General features: G+C 42.9%; 1 protein-coding gene across 1 annotated transcript in view; it reads right to left on the reverse strand.

Annotated features, from left to right (window-relative positions):
* CCDC195 (coiled-coil domain containing 195) overlaps window positions 1-17863 on the reverse strand; it is a 172665-nt gene extending 154802 nt beyond the window's left edge. Inside the window, exon 1 of the mRNA XM_069620362.1 lies at window positions 17431-17863. Within this exon, the coding sequence (XP_069476463.1) occupies window positions 17431-17746 (316 nt within the window). The 5' untranslated portion in view covers window positions 17747-17863. The remainder of the gene's footprint in view (window positions 1-17430) is intronic.
* Window positions 17864-18342: the final 479 nt, after the last annotated feature.

Below are 18342 nucleotides of genomic sequence, written 5' to 3' on the forward strand. Positions count from 1 at the left end.
CCCTCTCGTTTCTTGGGAGCCTTAGCACAACTCACACTGACCGTTGACGATCCAGAAGTCATACAGTCCCATACTGTTGGGGGGTTGATGTCTGGGATTCCGCCAGAATATCGGGCTTTCGAATCAGTCTTCGATCGAGGCTCGTCTGAGGTACTTCCTCCACATAGAACTTATGACTGCCCAATCGAATTGCTTCCTGGTTCCACTGTTCTTTCGGGCAGGATCTATTCTTTGTCTCCTTCGGAGGAACTGGTGTTAAAAGAATATGTACAGAACGCCCTGCGTTTAGGACACATCCGCCCCTCCACTTCACCAGCGGCAAGTCCTATCTTCTTTGTACCCAAAAAGGAGGGGGATTTACGTCCTTGTGTGGATTATCGACGTCTTAACGCGATCACCAAGAAGGATAGATATCCCATCCCGTTAATTACTCCACTCTTAGATCATTTAACACATGCTTCCATTTTCACCAAACTTGATCTACGCGGCGCATACAATTTAGTACGCGTTCGCGAGGGAGACGAGTGGAAAACTGCTTTCTGTACTCGTTACGGCTTGTACGAATATCTTGTCATGCCCTTTGGCTTATGTAACGCCCCGGCCACGTTCCAACGATTCATGAATGACATTTTCAGGGATATTCTGGATGTGTACATGGTTGTGTATTTGGACGACATCCTGATCTTCTCTCGTGATCTTGATGACCATGTAAAACACGTCCGAGAAGTATTAACCCGTTTAAGAAAACATTCCTTATTTGCCAAACCTGAGAAATGTCAGTTCCATAAGACCTCTGTTGAGTTTTTGGGTTTCCACATCACCCCTGGGGCGTTATCCATGAACGAGTCTAAGGTCAAAGCAGTCTTAGATTGGCCAGTACCTCAAACACTCAAGTCCTTGCAGGCCTTTTTAGGATTCGCCAACTTTTATAGGCGTTTCATTTCTTCCTTTTCTACGATTGTAGCCCCACTCACGGCCCTGACTAGTCCTCGGGTACCATATCAGTGGCAGAGAGAACAGCAGGAGGCTTTTGAGACTTTGAAAACCGCCTTTACTACCGCACCGGTACTCCAACATCCCAATCCTGATCTTCCGTTCATAGTCGAGGCAGATGCCTCTTCCTTTGCCCTCGGGGCGGTACTGTCACAAACATGTCCTAATACAGGCAAATTACATCCAGTGGCATACCACTCCCGTAAGTTTTCCAGTACTGAGTCTCATTATACCGTTACGGAGAAAGAACTCTTGGCTGTCATGGACGCTTTCCGTGTTTGGCGTCATCATCTTCTGGGGGCTAGACATCCCATCACAGTATACTCCGATCATCGGAATCTACAGGATTTGGCCTCTCTGAAATGCATTAATAGCAGACAGGTTCGATGGCATCTTTTCTTTTCCTCTTTTGACTTCTGTATTATGCACCGTCCTGGAACGGCACATGGGAAGGCGGATGCCTTGTCACGTTCCCCGGGGGGGATCCAATTGCCTACATTCCCCGACACTGTTCTCGGAAAGAGTCATGTGATTTGTCTCTGTACTCCCTCATTGTCACTGATAGACTCGGTTCGATCCTGGACTAGCAATCATTCTGACCAGTTGCGAGAATGGGACCCAGTGTATTCTGATGGATTACCGTTCGTACATGAACGCCTGTTCCTTCCCACACCTGACACACGTAATCTGGCCCTTGAGTGGTCTCATGACGCTCCCTTTAACGCTCACCCCGGACAAGAGCGCACTTTAGATCTTCTCAAGCGTTGGTGTTGGTGGCCTTCCATGAAGCGCGATGTAGAATGTTATGTTAGATCATGCGCAGTATGTGCTCAGGCTAAACATCAAAGGGGTCGACCGATTGGGTTGTTGCTTCCGCTTCCGGTGCCTCCCAGGCCCTGGCATACGTTGACGATGGATTTCGTTACTGATCTCCCCAAGTCGAAGGGCTTTGACTCCATCTGGGTGGTGGTGGACACGTTCACTAAAATGGCCCGTTTTGTTCCTTGCAAAGGTATCCCTTCGGCTCCTGTATTAGCGGATTTGTTTTTTGAACATGTGTTCATGCTATTCGGCCTTCCTTCGGTCATTATATCTGATCGAGGGTCACAGTTCACCTCTCGGTTTTGGAGATCCCTGACGAAGCTATTGGGCATTGATACCAGGTATTCTTCGGCCTATCATCCTGAGACCGATGGACAGACCGAAAGGACGAATCAATCTATGGAACAATACCTTCGTTGCCTTATATTGCAACATCAGACCTCTTGGTTGGCCGCTTTACGGCTTGCGGAGTTCGCATATAATAATGCGCTCATTCAGCCACTGGTTATTCTCCTTTTTACGCCCTCTATGGCCAACATCCCAAGGTCTTGCCGGTCCCTGATGCTTCTGGTTCTGCGAACCCTGCGGCCACGACGTGTCTTAGGGATCTTTCTGCCTTACACGCTAGTACAGTGGTTCATCTCACTGAAGCAAAGGCTGCTATGAAGGCCCGTGTGGATGGCAAACGTCGGGCTGCTCCCCCTCTGGTGGTGGGTTCCAGGGTCTGGTTGTCTTCACGTCATCTTCGCCTAGTGGGTTGTCGGAAGTTGCTACCTCGCTTTGTCGGTCCTTATGTGATATCAAAGGTTGTGAATCCGGTGGCTTTCCGTCTAGTGCTTCCCAGCTCTTGGCGCATCCATCCTGTGTTTCATGTCTCCCTCCTCAAACCTTGTCCCGACTCTGTCCGTCTTCGTACCCCTGTTGCGCCGGTGTCCTTGACCTCTCCTGATGTTTTCAAGGTGTCGGCCATTTTGGGCTCCAGATGGTTTAGGGGTAGGATCCAGTATCTGGTGGATTGGAAGGGTTACGGCCCGGAGGAACGTTCATGGGTTTCCGCCTCTGACCTGAACGCCCCTCGCTTGGTAGCCCGTTTCCATTTAGACCATCCATCCTGCCCACGGGGTCGTGGGCCGTTGGGGAGGGGCTATGTTAGTCGATCCTCAGCACATCAGGCCTCCCCACATCAGAACACTGCTCACATTCCCCCAACATCTCCACCCCAGCTTCGAGGCTCAAGGGATTCGGTGAACCCACAGAACCGAAAACACCGTACCTTCTTTGGTGTACGGGCTCGATTACAACCTTTCCTGCATTGGCAACTGCCTTGGAGGATATATCGCAGAAGGGGCGGCGTTACGTCATCACGTCGGTCACGTGATACAGTGTGGCGTTCCTCACGTGCTCTTGGTGGACGTCACATGGCCCAGAGACGTCACATGACCCAGGGACACACAGTATAAAGAACTGAGAGGCAGGACGATCATTGCTTCTCAGCTGGCTTCGGACCCTGTTTGGCGTTACTACTTGCTCCTTGCTACCTCGACCACGGAACTCTATCTTGGACTCTCTTGGACACCCCTTTGTACCTTTGCTTGGAACTGTTTACCTGTTGCCGGATTTTTGGACTGCACCTCGACTTGTCTTTGGATCATCCCTGAGTATCTTGCTGTACTTCTACGCCCAAGTCAAGCCCTATCTTACAGGTGACCTACCCGTATCCACGCTTACCTGCGGTTCTACCACTCCAGGGACCGCTGTATCTTTTTGAGCCTCGAACCTCCCTACTAGGTTACCTGGGTCTCCCTTACACCAGATAGGTAAGACACTTTAGATTCTTTTGTTTACCTGCCTGTATTGTGATTGCCTGGTGCTTAACCTCATTCCTTCTTGACAGCAGCATCGGTGTTCCAGAGGCTCCGTGGATCTGGGAAGACATCTCTCACCTGTGGCCTCAAGGGTCGCACAGCGGGTTTCTATTTGTTCCCCTGTGCGTCACTTTGGGACGGAGGTCTCATCGGTCTACACGACACTCAAGTCAGAACACATTGCCTATGCAAGTAAGGCATTTTCCCAAGTTGAAATGAAATTTAATGAATGTGAAAAGGCCCTATTAACCACTGTGTGGGCGCTACAACATTTCCGCCCCATTGTTCAGGGAGAAAAGGTGATTGTTGAAACAAATCATCAACCTTTGCAATTTTTAGAGAGTAAAAGAATTAGATCAGGTAATCTAGCGCAGTTCAGAATCACTTCATGGACACTGGCATTACAAGGTTTTCTTGTAGAAGTGAGATATGGACAAAATAAAAAGAATCCAATTGCTCAAGGGTTAGCTGACTTACATGACTGCTCAGCTGAACAAATACCAAATGCAATGGAAGTGGAAACTAGTTTGCAGGAATTTGAACAATCACCACACAAAGCTTTTTATGAAAAAACATGCAAGGATTTGCCAACTGTATATGTGGATGGTTGTGCTTTTCACATTGAAAATGACAGTAATAAACAATTAGTGGCAGGAATAGGAAATGTCTGGTTGAAATGTGAAGGCGTCCCCAGTATAGGGATGAGGATTGGAGCTAGGAGCAGTCAGGTGGCGGAATTGGCAGCCGTTTATAAAGCAATTGCTACTGCAGTTGATAAAAAGTTCAGTGAAATTGTCCTGGTGACTGATTCTGACTATGCACGGAATAGCTTTGTGGAGTATTTGCCTGGTTGGAAAGCAAGAGGCAGGGTTACATACAACAAAAAGCCACTTAAACATGGAAAAATGATACAAGCCATAGACAAATTGGTGTCAGAGAATAATTTAACAATATACTGGAGAAAAATGTGTGGGCATTTAAAAACACCAGGAGAGGATAAGGAGGGAAATGATAAGGCAGACCACCTGGCTAAGATTGGGGCTGTGATGGGAGAATTGCTACCTATTGATTATTTAATGGGTGAAATACAAATTGATGCAGTAACAGGTTCTAATGCACCAAAGGAGGTAGATCAACAAGTGTTACAGTGGAGTCATGACACGCCAGACCAAGATTTGATTGAGGCACAAAAGAATGATCGAATTTTGGGAATCTATTATAATCATTTGATAGATCCTGAACACAATCCTTTAACAGAAAATGATTGTATGGGAAAAGAAGAGTTGAGGGTGCTATTAAAGAACAAACCAGGAATTAGATTACAGGATGGACTCATGATTAGAGAGTCCATAACAGGACAAATACAGTGGGTGGTACCCCTTTCATTCAGAGGGCTAATGCTACACCATGCACATGATGCCATAACTGCAGGCCATAGAGGTTCACAAAAAACATTAGAAATACTAAAAGATTATGCTTACTGGCCACATATGTCCCAAGATGTGGAATTATATACTAGAGGATGTCTAGTATGCGCCCAATTTAAACCTGCTTCACCAATGCATAGAGCCCCATTAATGAAAAGAGGCCTAACTCTTCCATGGTCAGATTTGGAAATAGACTATGTAGGGCCTTTAAAAAGGTCGAGCAGAGGAAACCGTTATATTTTAAGTGTGGTATGTTTGATGTCAAAGTGGATTGAATGCATTCCTGCACCAGATTGTAGTGCGCAAACAGCAGCCACATTGCTGGTGAACCATGTGTTCTCAAGGTTTGGGTTGCCACAAAGAATTGAGTCAGACAGAGGAAGTCATTTCACAAGTACTCTAATGAGTAAGGTATGGCAAATACTGGGTGTGAAAAGAAAACTACATATTGCATATCGGGCGGCCTCTTCAGGTGGAGTTGAACGGAGCAATAGGTCTGTTGTGGATATTTTAAAGAAATTCGTGGCAGAAGCAGGTTCCAGCTGGGATTTACGTTTACCGTTGGTTTTGATGGCAATCAGATCAACTCCTGCCAAAGCAACAGGTGTTAGCCACCATGAGGTCTTGACAGGTAGGAAAATGGTGTTACCACAACACCTACTATAGAGAACACATGAGCAGACACTTGTGAGTGCATCCACAGTTCATGAGTACATTGATGAACTGAGGAAGCATTTGCAACATGCATTTGCTTTTGTGCAGAGAAATCTGGAAAGGGCTGCTGACAGTGCTAAAACATACTATGATTAAAGAACATCAGTGAGAGAATACAGTGTTGGGGATCAGGTGTACAAGTTTCATTTTGGAAAAAGTAAACAGAAAAATTCTAAATTTCTAGCAGCCTGGCAGGTGCCATTTCGAATTATAGATAAGGTCTCTCCTGTAGTTTATAAAATTTTGAAAAATGAAGGTGAAACGGCAATAGAGCAGTTCGTCCATGTAAATCAAATCAAACCATGCCATCCTAGACATGAGATCAGGCAGCTTGAGCATGTAGAAACAGATAAAGTCCCTTGAACACAAAAAGAGAAAATAAATGGGTACAATCAGGAGGCAGTGACAGAGAAGTTAAAAAGTTGATTGTTAGAATGGCACATAAACACTGTAATATATGTAAATATATATAATATAAAATAAGTAAATAAATAAAAATATATATAATGGAAGCTCATGGTTGGTGTGCAGAAAGAAAATGTATTAAATATTGAATGCTGTTTTATATATGCTTGTTTTCCTTTTAACTTGTGTTTAATTTCAGAAAAAAAAAACGAAATGTTTTTACCAAGCATGTTTTATTTTTGGCAAAAGGGTGAAGTTAGTATTGTGCTATGTACTTAATTTGTTTCTTTTCTATTTGATTTAGAAAATTAACATTATTTGGTCGGAGATTCCGGGATCAGAGGCCACAGGAGACGATGGAGTGCTGGAGCCCACGTGGATGGATTCCGGGAAAGCCCCAAAGAGGGGTGAAGACCAAGGCTGCAAAGCGATCAGCATTGAAGATGATACCAATGATATGGTTAATGATGATGATATTTGGAGGGATCTTCAAGAATTCAGAAGCACAGGTTATCATTGAACCTGGACCAGCATCTGGTATCGCGGTGGAAGAGGCACCAGGATTCATCATGAGTGATGGTAGGATGATTTTCCAAAATATCTACATACCATTGAATCCTGAGATTTTGATTGAAAAACACTTGAACAATACCGGAATTAAGAGTGAACTGACTAAAGAGTGGCTGGAAATAAGAAAAGAGGATGCTAAGCAGTCAATAAGAGATATATTAATGCAGTTGGGGAAAACATTTGTGAATTCAGCAGACATTAAGAAGAGGAGAGGAAAGAGAGGTGCGGTGATGCTCGTGATATCATTGGTAATGTCTATAGTTGGAGCCATAATAGGTACCACAATATCAACAGCCAATTCTATTTCGGTAGGAACACTGAGTACTAAAGCGCAACAACTGAGTATTGACCTAGAAATAATACAAAAAACATTAGATGGGATTAGAGGGGGACTGGATGAACAAGTAAGATTCATAAATGAAACTGCAATCATTCTAAATGAACAAGCGGATGTGATGCAATGGGCGACTAAAATAATACTTAAGCATGACAGAACTTTAAATGAAATATTGAACATAATGAGTCCTGTTGATAGACTATTAACGAATTATACGAGAGAAGTTCAAACTGCAGTTTCACAATTGATTCAAGGACATATCCCCTTGTATTTTGTTTAGCAGGATATTATTTGTCAAATGATAGAAAGATTGACCAGGAGGGAAATTGATATGATACAGGTATAAATTGCATTTGAAATGGCTAATGCAATGCCATTATACGTGGACTTGGAAAGACTAGAGATCAGATTTTTGCTATGCATCCCATATGTAACTCCTGAACTTATTTATCAAACGAAGTGGGTACACAACGTGGGATTTTGGCAAGAGGACAAATTTATTAAGATTAAGACTCCAGAAGTGGTGGCATTTCAGTCATGGGAACATTAAGTTTATTTAATACCAAACCTGGAAACATGTGTCAAATTTAAAGAACAAAATTATATGTGTCCAGGTAAACCGTTTGTTCCTGATGCCACAGATGCTATTTGTGGTTTGAAATCTGACCCAAGTATATCAGAAGGATGTGAAGTGATTATTAGCAATATGGGGAGTGAAGAAATGGCACAGGCTTAGATGGTCAGAGGTAAATGGTTGGTCAGCACCTGTTTAAAGAACATGACGGTAGTACATTTAAACCATGGAACATATGTGGTGAAACATGTGAAATATAATGTTTTTTATTTACAGGTTCCAAAGGATACAATTGTGTCAATGGGGGGGTTAACATTGTTTCATGTAACAAATGATGTTTGGGAAAGCCAAGTGGAAAATATCGATTTTTTTCAAAGGGATACTTTTCCAATAGATCTGGATGTGGAATATTTATTGAATCACAAAGAAAGACACGTTATAAAAATGAATTTGAGAAAAAACAATATTACAATTAGTAATATGGGGATAATAGAAGTGGAAAGATTTAATTGGGCAACCTGGGGGGAACGCTCAATAGTGGGTTTGGCTGTCCTGGTGCTAATCATGGGTGGATGGTTGATTGTGCTATCAGTAAAAATGAAAATGTTACTGATTTTAGTAGCTACGTCAGGAAGAGAAAGATATCCCAATACACATGCATTTTAAAAGAAGAAAAAGAACAAGTTGTTTTTAGGAATTGGCTTGGATCGTTGCCAAGTTCTAAAAACAAAAGGAGGGTATGTAAGGATATTGGCGTGTTACAGCACAGAGTACAGCACTACTGCACATGTAGCAATTTTCTATGCAGCACCACTACATGGGTGTGGTGCATTGCTATATGTGTTGCCAGAGTAACATGGACATATAAGTAAAGACAGGCTATTCAGTCAAAAACGATTTTTACAAGATGCAAATCCATTTTACAGTTAAAAGTCACACATCTGCACTTTCAAAATGCACACTATTTTTCACCTGAAATGCCTATGTTTCAAGAGACACATTTGAAAATTAATAACTAACCTTATTAATAACTAACCTGACTAATAAAACTTCATTTAACATAATCCACTAATAAAAATGTGTCTCCACTGCAGAAGTAGGCCTACTCTGAAAGTGAACTTTTAAACGCACATTCATTTTTTTTCTCTGCTGCTCTGTCCACATAACTACAGGAAGCAAAGAGCTCGAAGGAACAGGAAATCAGTTTGTTACAATTGCCACTGTAGAAGTGAGCCACTGTGTAGTGAGGGAGGAGATGACATGATTGATTCTGATTGGAGCAGCGTCATAGCAAGTATCATGCTAGAGGCTGTGATTAGAACTTTTCGGGAGAAGCTGGAGAAGAGGGGGAAGGCAGGCGACATCTGGCAGAGCTGGGAGAATGATCTCTTTACTGGCTGGGGCATTCCTGCTGCAAAAGCTGAGAGTTCCAGGCAATAACCCCGGTTTGAGAACGGTAGACGCTTGTTCTTACTCGGGTTGATCTTCAAGGGAGCCAAATTCAGAAAGAGAATAGCCGGAGAAAACTCATGCTGAACAGATAAGGTAAATATAGAAGCGAGTGGGAGCTGTGCGAAAGTGTGCGAAACTGTTCAGTCAGTGTATTCGAGGGAGTCTCAGTCTCTTATCAGCATATTTAATGTTACCAATTGAATATATTCTCGCAGCTCTCTGTTCATTTTATCACAAATAATGTTGTACCATTTCATTTATTTCTGTAAAAAAAAGTTAAACTGTGTTTAAAAGAAATTTCTATAATGCAAAAATATTTGAAAACAGATAGCTAGTGTGTTTTATTTCTCTCTTTCATTTTGCATGGGGAAAGGTTTAAACGTGGGTAGATTTTTAAACAGTGCAATTGTCATTTTAAAGCAGATGTGTGCATGATTCTATTCAGTATGGACAGTTGTGAGTGACTGTTTGTAGCATAGCCTGTTGGAGGTACATGAGTCAACGGGAAGAGAGACTCTCTGGACATAGTTCCCTACCGTATATAAGGTAGTGGAAATTACCACAAAAATACCACAATAGCCCATGGTGGCACACAACACTAACACTGAAAATGTGGTATCCCTAAAATACAGGCCTGAGGTCTCTCTAGTGATCAAGAACAATCTAGATAAAAAACAAGGGATGTTGGGTATTGGGGCCACAAATAAACCAACCACTATACCAACAAACCACGCAAACTACCGCGCATATCATCTAAATAGGTATGAATTCTGAAATAATGCAATGTATTATTGTCATGTGTGACCCAATATGAATATAGAGAGTGATTATTGCTAAAGGTATTTTGGCGGTAAGAAAATACAGCAAAGCCCCAAATATCCACAAAATACCCAACAGCCTCCTGTCGAACTATGTGCTCTCCCTGACACCTACACAGAACTGAAGACAGGCATTTTGCTTTACAAGGAGTTAGGGGTTATACAATCCGTTTTTGTTCAAACTCAGTTCCTGGGGTTGGCTACTGTTTGGCAAGAGCTACAGGGCAACTTTTGAGAAGCTATTTTACAGGCAGCCACATGCCTTTCCCATCATGGCCCAGTAACAGACCTTGCAAATTGTAGGTGGGATGCATCAAGCTTTAGGATTTAGTGTCTTGGGAATGGTATCATAATCCAGAGGCAACGCTTCTTTGTACCTATTGAGTCCACTGGAGTAAATTCAATCAGAGTGTAGTTTGTCTTATAAAGCTCATGAGGAAGAGGAATGAGGATGGCAATGTCGGATTAGGGATGGTAATCTCTATTACACTGAGTCATACTACTCCTTGTCCTTGTTTTTAAAATTAAGAGGGACCACTGTTTGTTTGTGCTAACAGAAAATATTCTGTGTTGGTGGAATCAGTTATTATAGGGGGAAAGCACAGAGGAAAACCAGCGCATTCACAGCATATACAAATATACATATTTGTATTAATATCCATGAAAACAATGTTTATTTACTAAAATCAAATTTAAAATACCATACCTGTTAACACATTTCAATAGTGATCAACATGTTAAAGACCAGATGTATTTGCTACATCAAAATGTATAGAGAAATTCATAAAACATCTAGAAAATTACAATTTTACAATTCATCCTTAAATATAAAAAGTAATATCATATTTAAATCATGCAGTCAACTTCATATGTAAGCATATATCCACGTGTTATTAAGACTTTGTGCAATCCATTGTTAGAAATTAAAAGTGCAAATATCAATGATACCTGTCAGCCATTTTGAATACATTGCCAAAATACTTTAGTGTTTGTAAAGTAAACGTTGCTAACACATATCCTGACTTTTGTATTGCTTTTCTTCAATCTTTTCACAATATATTATTAGATGTCTTAATTTTCCAACCTATTGTCCTTTCTTGTACACTTGGCCAATGTCATGTTCCTGAGGAATATGTGCTCTTGCACCAAGTATTTCTCTAAACTATTGAAGCGCAAGAAAATATATTCTCTTCTTTTGGCTTTACTTGGGAACTGCCTAACATCAGGTTGTAGTAACATGAAAGACAGACAAGACAGTTCATAATATAAAGATGTTGGGCCTCATTACATGTAGACGGTAACCCTGCCGGTGCTACTGCCGGGTTCCCGCCGGACCCGTAATATTTGAGTGGAGCCTGACTTCCTGGTGCCACTGGCTCATTACGAGTCTGGTGGCCCGGGAAACGGGCGCCGGCAAATTGTAAGTCCCCATTCCCATAGAGTCCTATGGAAGTCTATGGGAGTGCGGACAGAGAAGCATTGGCACCTTTAGCAACGGTGCCGGTGCTTCCATGACAGTTTGCCGACCGTGGCCTCTGTGCCTGGCAGGGTCAGACCTGTCAAGCACAGCGGCCACGGCAGGAAGACTTCGAGTTTGCCGATAAAGAAACAAGGGTGCTGGTGAGATTACCAGCACCCTTGTTTGCGGACCGGCAAACTCGTGATGAAGCCCATGGTCTTTGTCTCTGAGCATTTGATAGTGAAGTAGCAATAATTTCTGATAACATTCTGACGGATATCTTTAAATGCAGTTGCAATTGGGATGGGCCAATCACTAAATTCTCTCTTCTAAAGAACCTCAACTGTTCATTATTCCCTTTATTTAGGATTGATAACAGCATTGCAGCAATGGGATGTGTCTTTGCTTCGTGAATAACCAAGAATAATTTACACTTGTGGCAGCTGAAGGTTGTCTGGAGGGATGTAAGACAGTTTGAATCTAATCATTTATGTTGGTAACCCCTGATCAAAACCTAAAATCCAATGCCACAAATTCCCTTTTACGCGGTTCAACCAATGACCAAAGTCAAAGGGGAAACATTCTAGGGCAAAAAGAGTAGCCAGAAAAATGTCTGCTTATATATCTTAATTGCAGGCACCTACGCTAATCTGCATGTTTTTCATCAAATCGATTAATAGATGTCATTCATGTATGAGCTTTAGACCCTTATCATGTGTAGGCTTTTTTGTCTCATGTAGAAGCAAGCCTAAGTAGCAATAGTTATCAACTATTTATAATGTGTTCCTACACATCCTCCATGTCATGGCATCCTGCTATTTGCTTGCTGAGAGACACATCTTTGTCAATTAGTTGTGTTAGCTTCCACATTTATATGGTTAAAATAGTCCCAAAAGGCATTTAAACTTTGCTATACACCTACTCGGTTATGTCAGATATTGAAATGTTGTTGCCATAAGCAAAGTAGGGAAATGCGATTATCACCCAATTTAGGAGGTGATAATTCTAACTTTTGATGAATGTTGATCTATTCCAGCTATATGTAGATTGAAAAGAAGGGGTGCTAACACAGCTAAGACTTGATAAATCATAATGAAATGCCTAAAACAACACTTTGTATTTTGATTGAAATATTACTCATATATGTGATATAATCCACATACTGCCATACGTTTGGGTTATTTGGGAACAAAGCATCTGCATGAGGAATGGTTGAGGAGACTTGAAGGATGCATGTAAAAAGTGTATCGCATTGATTTGACAAAAAACTTTTTATTGAAGTAATTTCTGACGCCAATTACTTTGAGAAAAATGAATCGAAATATAAAGGGGGTAAGTGGTTAAAAGCGGTTGAGAGGGAGTTGAGGTAAAAGTATAGGAAAAGGGGGCAAACATTCAATTACTTTTTTCGGTGTCAGAAATCGCTTCGAAAAAAGGTTTATCAGCAAACGGACATGGAACTTGTAAAAAGACAAAGTTCACACATGGCATCCTAATTTAGCAACCACACTTTAAAAAGTTTTAACAACATTTACAGTACCCCAAACCCAGCAAGACTACAAACAAAAAAACTCCAGAGTTTAGACAATACACATTGGAGATTACATACATATCCAAGACCATTTTGTATGTATACAACTACACAATCAAACCACATCCGCTCACTGACTTGTGTTCTCTAATGTCAGGTGCAATTCTGTGATTTCTTTGAACCGCTGTATATTACATCTTCTGAGAATAGCCAGTGCAAGGTCATGGCAATGGACATGCCCATTTCCATTGTCTCTACGTTCTGCCTATTTGATTATTAGCACACATCTTGCAGGTCAGGTATTAATTGATTTAATCATTTAGCTTTATAGAGCAGGCACCAGCCTCAGAAAAGCATAGTACATGGAAGGATTGAGCTATTTAAATCATACGGCAATATATAGAACAGCCCACGCAGCTATCAGTGGGTAGACTAACACAACATATGTGAAATACAGACGTTATTTGCAGGGCTTACCCTCTTGAAGTAGGAGTATTGTTTTCTCTGTTTTTGTTAATTTGGGGAGTTGCGAGTCAAATATTGTTTTCGTCAGTATAAAAGTAACTTATTCCGAATGGGGGACTTTTTTAAGCAAGAACATCCATATTGTAACTTTAAAAATAGTATAGTTTTCTAATCCATATTTGCGTGCACCTAGTAATTCATTCAAATTAAAGGGTGCCTTTTTACCTAAGCACAGGTAGCTGGGGTTTACAGTGAGTTCCTATATCATTTCAGGTGAAAATATATGCGTTTAGCTCATTGGGGGTTAAAGTTCATATTCATATAAGGCTGTAATGATATGAGACCTTCTTCCCATGTAAGTGTTTTCTTGCTACCAAAGATGCAAACAGGTTATTGGAGCTGTGTGGCTGGAAGGAGGGCACAGACTCCTATGTGCCGTTTGATTTCTGTTATTTGTTGGGTGTATTTTTACGTTTTGGGAGTATCTGCCTGTTTTTAGTGAATAAAGTGGAAGTCTGGTAACCATCTTATCCGTGTGGCTATCAAATATGTTGTAAACAATAAAGGAAACGTTTGGTAGACGGAAATACAAACCTAAATATTGTGACACTAAAGTTGAGTTTGGCATACTCTATGAAAGCAAGACACTATTGGTGCTGTTGTTGACTTTGTCTCAGTGTAGTGCAGTGGGTATACACGAGGGGGGATGGAGAATTAGGAAGGGTACAAGAGAAGGGCTATCCGTTAAGATGATGGAGCTCTGTGTGCTTGATGAAAGGTGTAGGAGATGATTTGAATTGGGGTCAGTCAAAACATTAGTAAATGGCAGTGACCAAATTAAGAAGTAGCACTCAATCCAAACCAAACACTGAAACTCACTATCACAAGTGTCCATATAATTCTTTCTCTCAGAGCAGTGCTCAGCATCCCCAAGAGAGAACACATCTTCAACATTAGGAGAGCCCATAACTGGCTCAACACTACAGATATAATCCTGCTCAAAGTAGCCTCACTAACACACAAATGCCTCAACAACGCTGCCCCCCCTACTTAGTCGACAGAATAAGCACAGACACCTCCAACAGACCTACTAGAACCTCCAACGCTAATCTTTCTCACAGTTCCCAGATTCAAACGCACCAAAATGGGTGGCAACAGCTTCCAGGTGAAAGCAGCCCAACACTGGAACTCCCTACCACCTTCTCTAAGAACACCCCAAACCTACACACACTTTAGACACAACTATATACACTGGATAAAGAACAATGACCGCTAATTCCATTGATCCCACCTCACCGCTACCTACCTGTAAATATGTATATTTGTAAATCTGTAACCTTTTGCCTTTTTCATGACTGCTTCAATCATCTATTATCTATTGTATCTACTGCACTGTATCCATAAAACCATTGTAATTACTGTACTGCATTGTAACATGTAACCAAGCTGCGAATAACCTTGTTGCACCTGCGCCCTCATACCCTCGGGTCTGGTGCGCAATACAAATGAATAAACTAAATAGTGACGTAAATCCATGTACACAATAAAATGTCTAGTCGAGCTAGTTACCTCAGCCTACGTCCTCTAAAAAAGACCTTATCTAACCTTTGTACTCTCACGAAATGGAATATCTGTTTATAGCAATACACCCCCCATCTTTCACAAAACAACACAAAACCTGAATCCTGGGACTAGAATGTGTCTAAATGAACTGCCCTGTTGCTGTTTGCTGCAAGTGATGTAATTATACAGCAGAGGCTAGTCACTTCTCTAGTTCACTAGGCAAAAACATCAGTGTGCATGAAAGAAGCACCAGGCCAGTGACAAGTGGTGATGGCCAAAATATACTGATACCTACTTTTAAGGTGGAAGCCTCCCATTGATATTAGTAGCTGACCTGAAGACATGGGGCCTCATTACGACCCTGGCGCTAAGGGATTACCGGTACCGGTAAGGGTACCAGTACCGGTAATCCCTTAGCGCCTGATTACGAGGTCCCTTTGCGGGTTCCCATCTTAATGGCTGGTTTTACCAGACGTTAAGGAATGGAACTGCAAAGGGACCTTGGTGCTAATTACGGTACCGTAATTTCCGGTACCGTAATTGCCGCCTTCCCCATTCCTATTATGCCCTATGGGGCAAAAATGGGACTGGGGAAGGGCCCTGGTGAAATGGGGAAGTACCACCCCGCCAACCTTGGAATGGGGTGGTACTTCCCCATTTCACCATGGCGGACTCGTTACAATAATGGCAGCAACCATGGTGCTAATAGCGCCATGGTTTAGCGCCGGTGTTGTAATGAGGGCCATGGAATCTTTTATTATGAGACACATCTCATAATACAAGATTCCATGTCTTAACTAGGCCTAACACTTATTGTGCAGGGATGGTGGACTAGAGTGATACCAAGGAATGGCAAGATTCTCCAGCTGTTCCCAGCTTATCTCAACTGCACCTACGCTGAAGCGGTACATGCGGGGCACGGGATGTCTGCTGGATCCTTGGTGTTTTGAAAGCCCAGACATTTTTTCAGAGGAGCATATGAAGCGGTCATGCTCAAGCGAGGATCAACAAGGAGGTGACCATGTGCTAGCAATTAGACATGGCTTCCTATACTGTGCCACCATCAATTCTAGGAAGAACACCAGAAAAACATTACCACACTCCAGCTCTAGTAGTTAATCCCTGCTACCTACCTCATAATCCCCGAACAGTATAACTACATGTGCTCCATTTCAAATACCTTAGCAAACACTCATTTCTTCCAGTGCTACAGCTTCTCGCGCAGTATAAAGATGACTTTGGTAGGCTTCTCAAAACATGCAAGAATGATGGGCCAACATAGCTACAGATAGATAGATAGAAGTTCGGTGAGGATGTGGCCACAATGTTGGTTACATCTTGTCATTGTTCTCATACATACAGCCAGGTGCCCCGCATGAAAACTTCCCAGGCAGTATTCATGCATGTGAAAGCTGTCTTCCCTTGCACCTTACACTCCCTATCGTGCAAGGGCAAGGGGTTATTTTGGTCTTCTGCTTTGTGTAAGTATGCAGTTCCCAGGATCCATTGCGCGACAGCACACTGAGAAGTGCAAAGATACGTTTCCCTGCATAGAATCGTGAATTTAGTAACGATCCAAAACATGCTTCCTTCTAAACTGGTGTTGCACGTTCAATATAAGTACGGAATATAAAGCAATATTCTTGAAAACTCGTAAAATAGGTAAAGTCTTTCGGAAATATTAACTTGCGTGGCCAAACATGCTAACGACACACGGGAACAATAAGCTATTAAAACGGTTTCATGTTTTGCTCGCGCAGTAATGGGTCTTATCTCGACACACTTTTGCTGCGCTCTTATTTCCCTCACACTTTTACAAATATTGCGCGGAGGGGGAGGGGGGTTTCTTTCCGTCGCTCAAGCGCCCCCCCCCCCACCCGCTGTCCTCCACAGGCCCTTACCTGTCGTCCTCTCCTCCAGTCCCCGTCCCTTCCTATTCGCACCTTCTCCTGGGCCCAAATATGTAATTGTTGCAACACACCGACCTCTTTGGAGAAGGCTTTTTCGTACACGCGCTGAACTAGTGAAGTAGGTCTAACTTCAAGAACAAAGCTATCGTTGTGCCTACTGAGGCTAGCTCAGATTGTAATCTCGCTGTACTAGTACCGACTTTCCTTTTTTCTTTCTGTCCCTCCTTTCTTTCACTCTAGGTATGTGCCCCCTTCCCTCATCTTCTCGCTCTCTCCCTCTTGGAGGGATGGATTTAATCATTGATAGGAGCTGTTCAAACCTGTGGGGTCACGTATGGGCACCTCTTTAGGGCAGCACCCTTTCAAATTAAGACTGTCAGAGAGACTTAGATCCAAGACCTAAAATGAATGTCACCTTGAGTGCGCCCCTTCTCTTGGGTCCTGGGGGTGAGAGAAGGAAGGGCTGTACGTCCATGCCTGTGCAGCAAATAAGTATTTCGCGATCAGTGGTCACATGTAGATTACCTCTCTGTGGCTCCTGAAGCCCGAGTGCTCCGCTGGCCGAAACTACCCTGCGCATGTGAGCAGTAGGGGGCGCTTCTTCTGAAGGGAGAGCGGAGGGGCTGCTGCCCGGTCCTTTTATTTCTCTGTCACCTGCACTGGGCGACAAGCTCTCCTCCAGCTCTCTATGCTCAGCCTGGCGCCTCACCGCTCCCTCGACGTCGTTCATAATAGTCCCGCTGCTCGGCTCCCCTCGCAGGGCCTGGTTCTCCCGTTCAAGCTTGTTAATCTGGCTGCGCATCTCCCGGATAACCCGCATCAGGCGGGTGTCCTCCTCCATCCTCTGCTGGCAGCCGCCGCTTCACCACTTCCGGCTGCCAATAGTGGCATCTGGGCCTAGCCGTTCTTTCTTCTGCCGCGGACTCAGAGTACCTTTGGGCCCCATCCTGTACTTAAGGCCCTGATACAATGGGAGGACACGCGCCCGGTCCCTGGGGTCTCTGTCACCAGCAAGCGAGCCTGCATGAAGCGTTCAGACAGGAGCCATCAATGATTCATCCTGGCTGGTGTCGGCTTGCACACACTTACAACACCTGCTGAAAGCAGCTAGGCTTTAGCACTCGTTATTCACAGCTGCCGCTGGATTCTTCTTTCTAGAAGCCTTTAAGTGGACAATGACTTTTGCGGTAATGTGTGTTTTTCCTTTCAACATTTCCTATATGTATCTTATCATTGCAACCCAAAAATTGGTAAATTTGGAGGGGGTAAACAAGAAGAAAATAGCCACTGGAGACATTCTCTGTTAGAGAACTCAAACGTATGGGCTCAAAACCCGCATGACTATTAAACAAACACTGATTTTAACATTCTGACCAACATTGCTTATCAAAACCACTGTTAATAGCTAGCGGGCCTGTCGCCCCATTCAGTGCAACT

This window comes from Ambystoma mexicanum, chromosome 10 (assembly GCF_040938575.1).
Source record: "Ambystoma mexicanum isolate Mex_15411 chromosome 10, UKY_AmexF1_1, whole genome shotgun sequence".
Lineage (NCBI taxonomy): Eukaryota > Metazoa > Chordata > Amphibia > Caudata > Ambystomatidae > Ambystoma > Ambystoma mexicanum.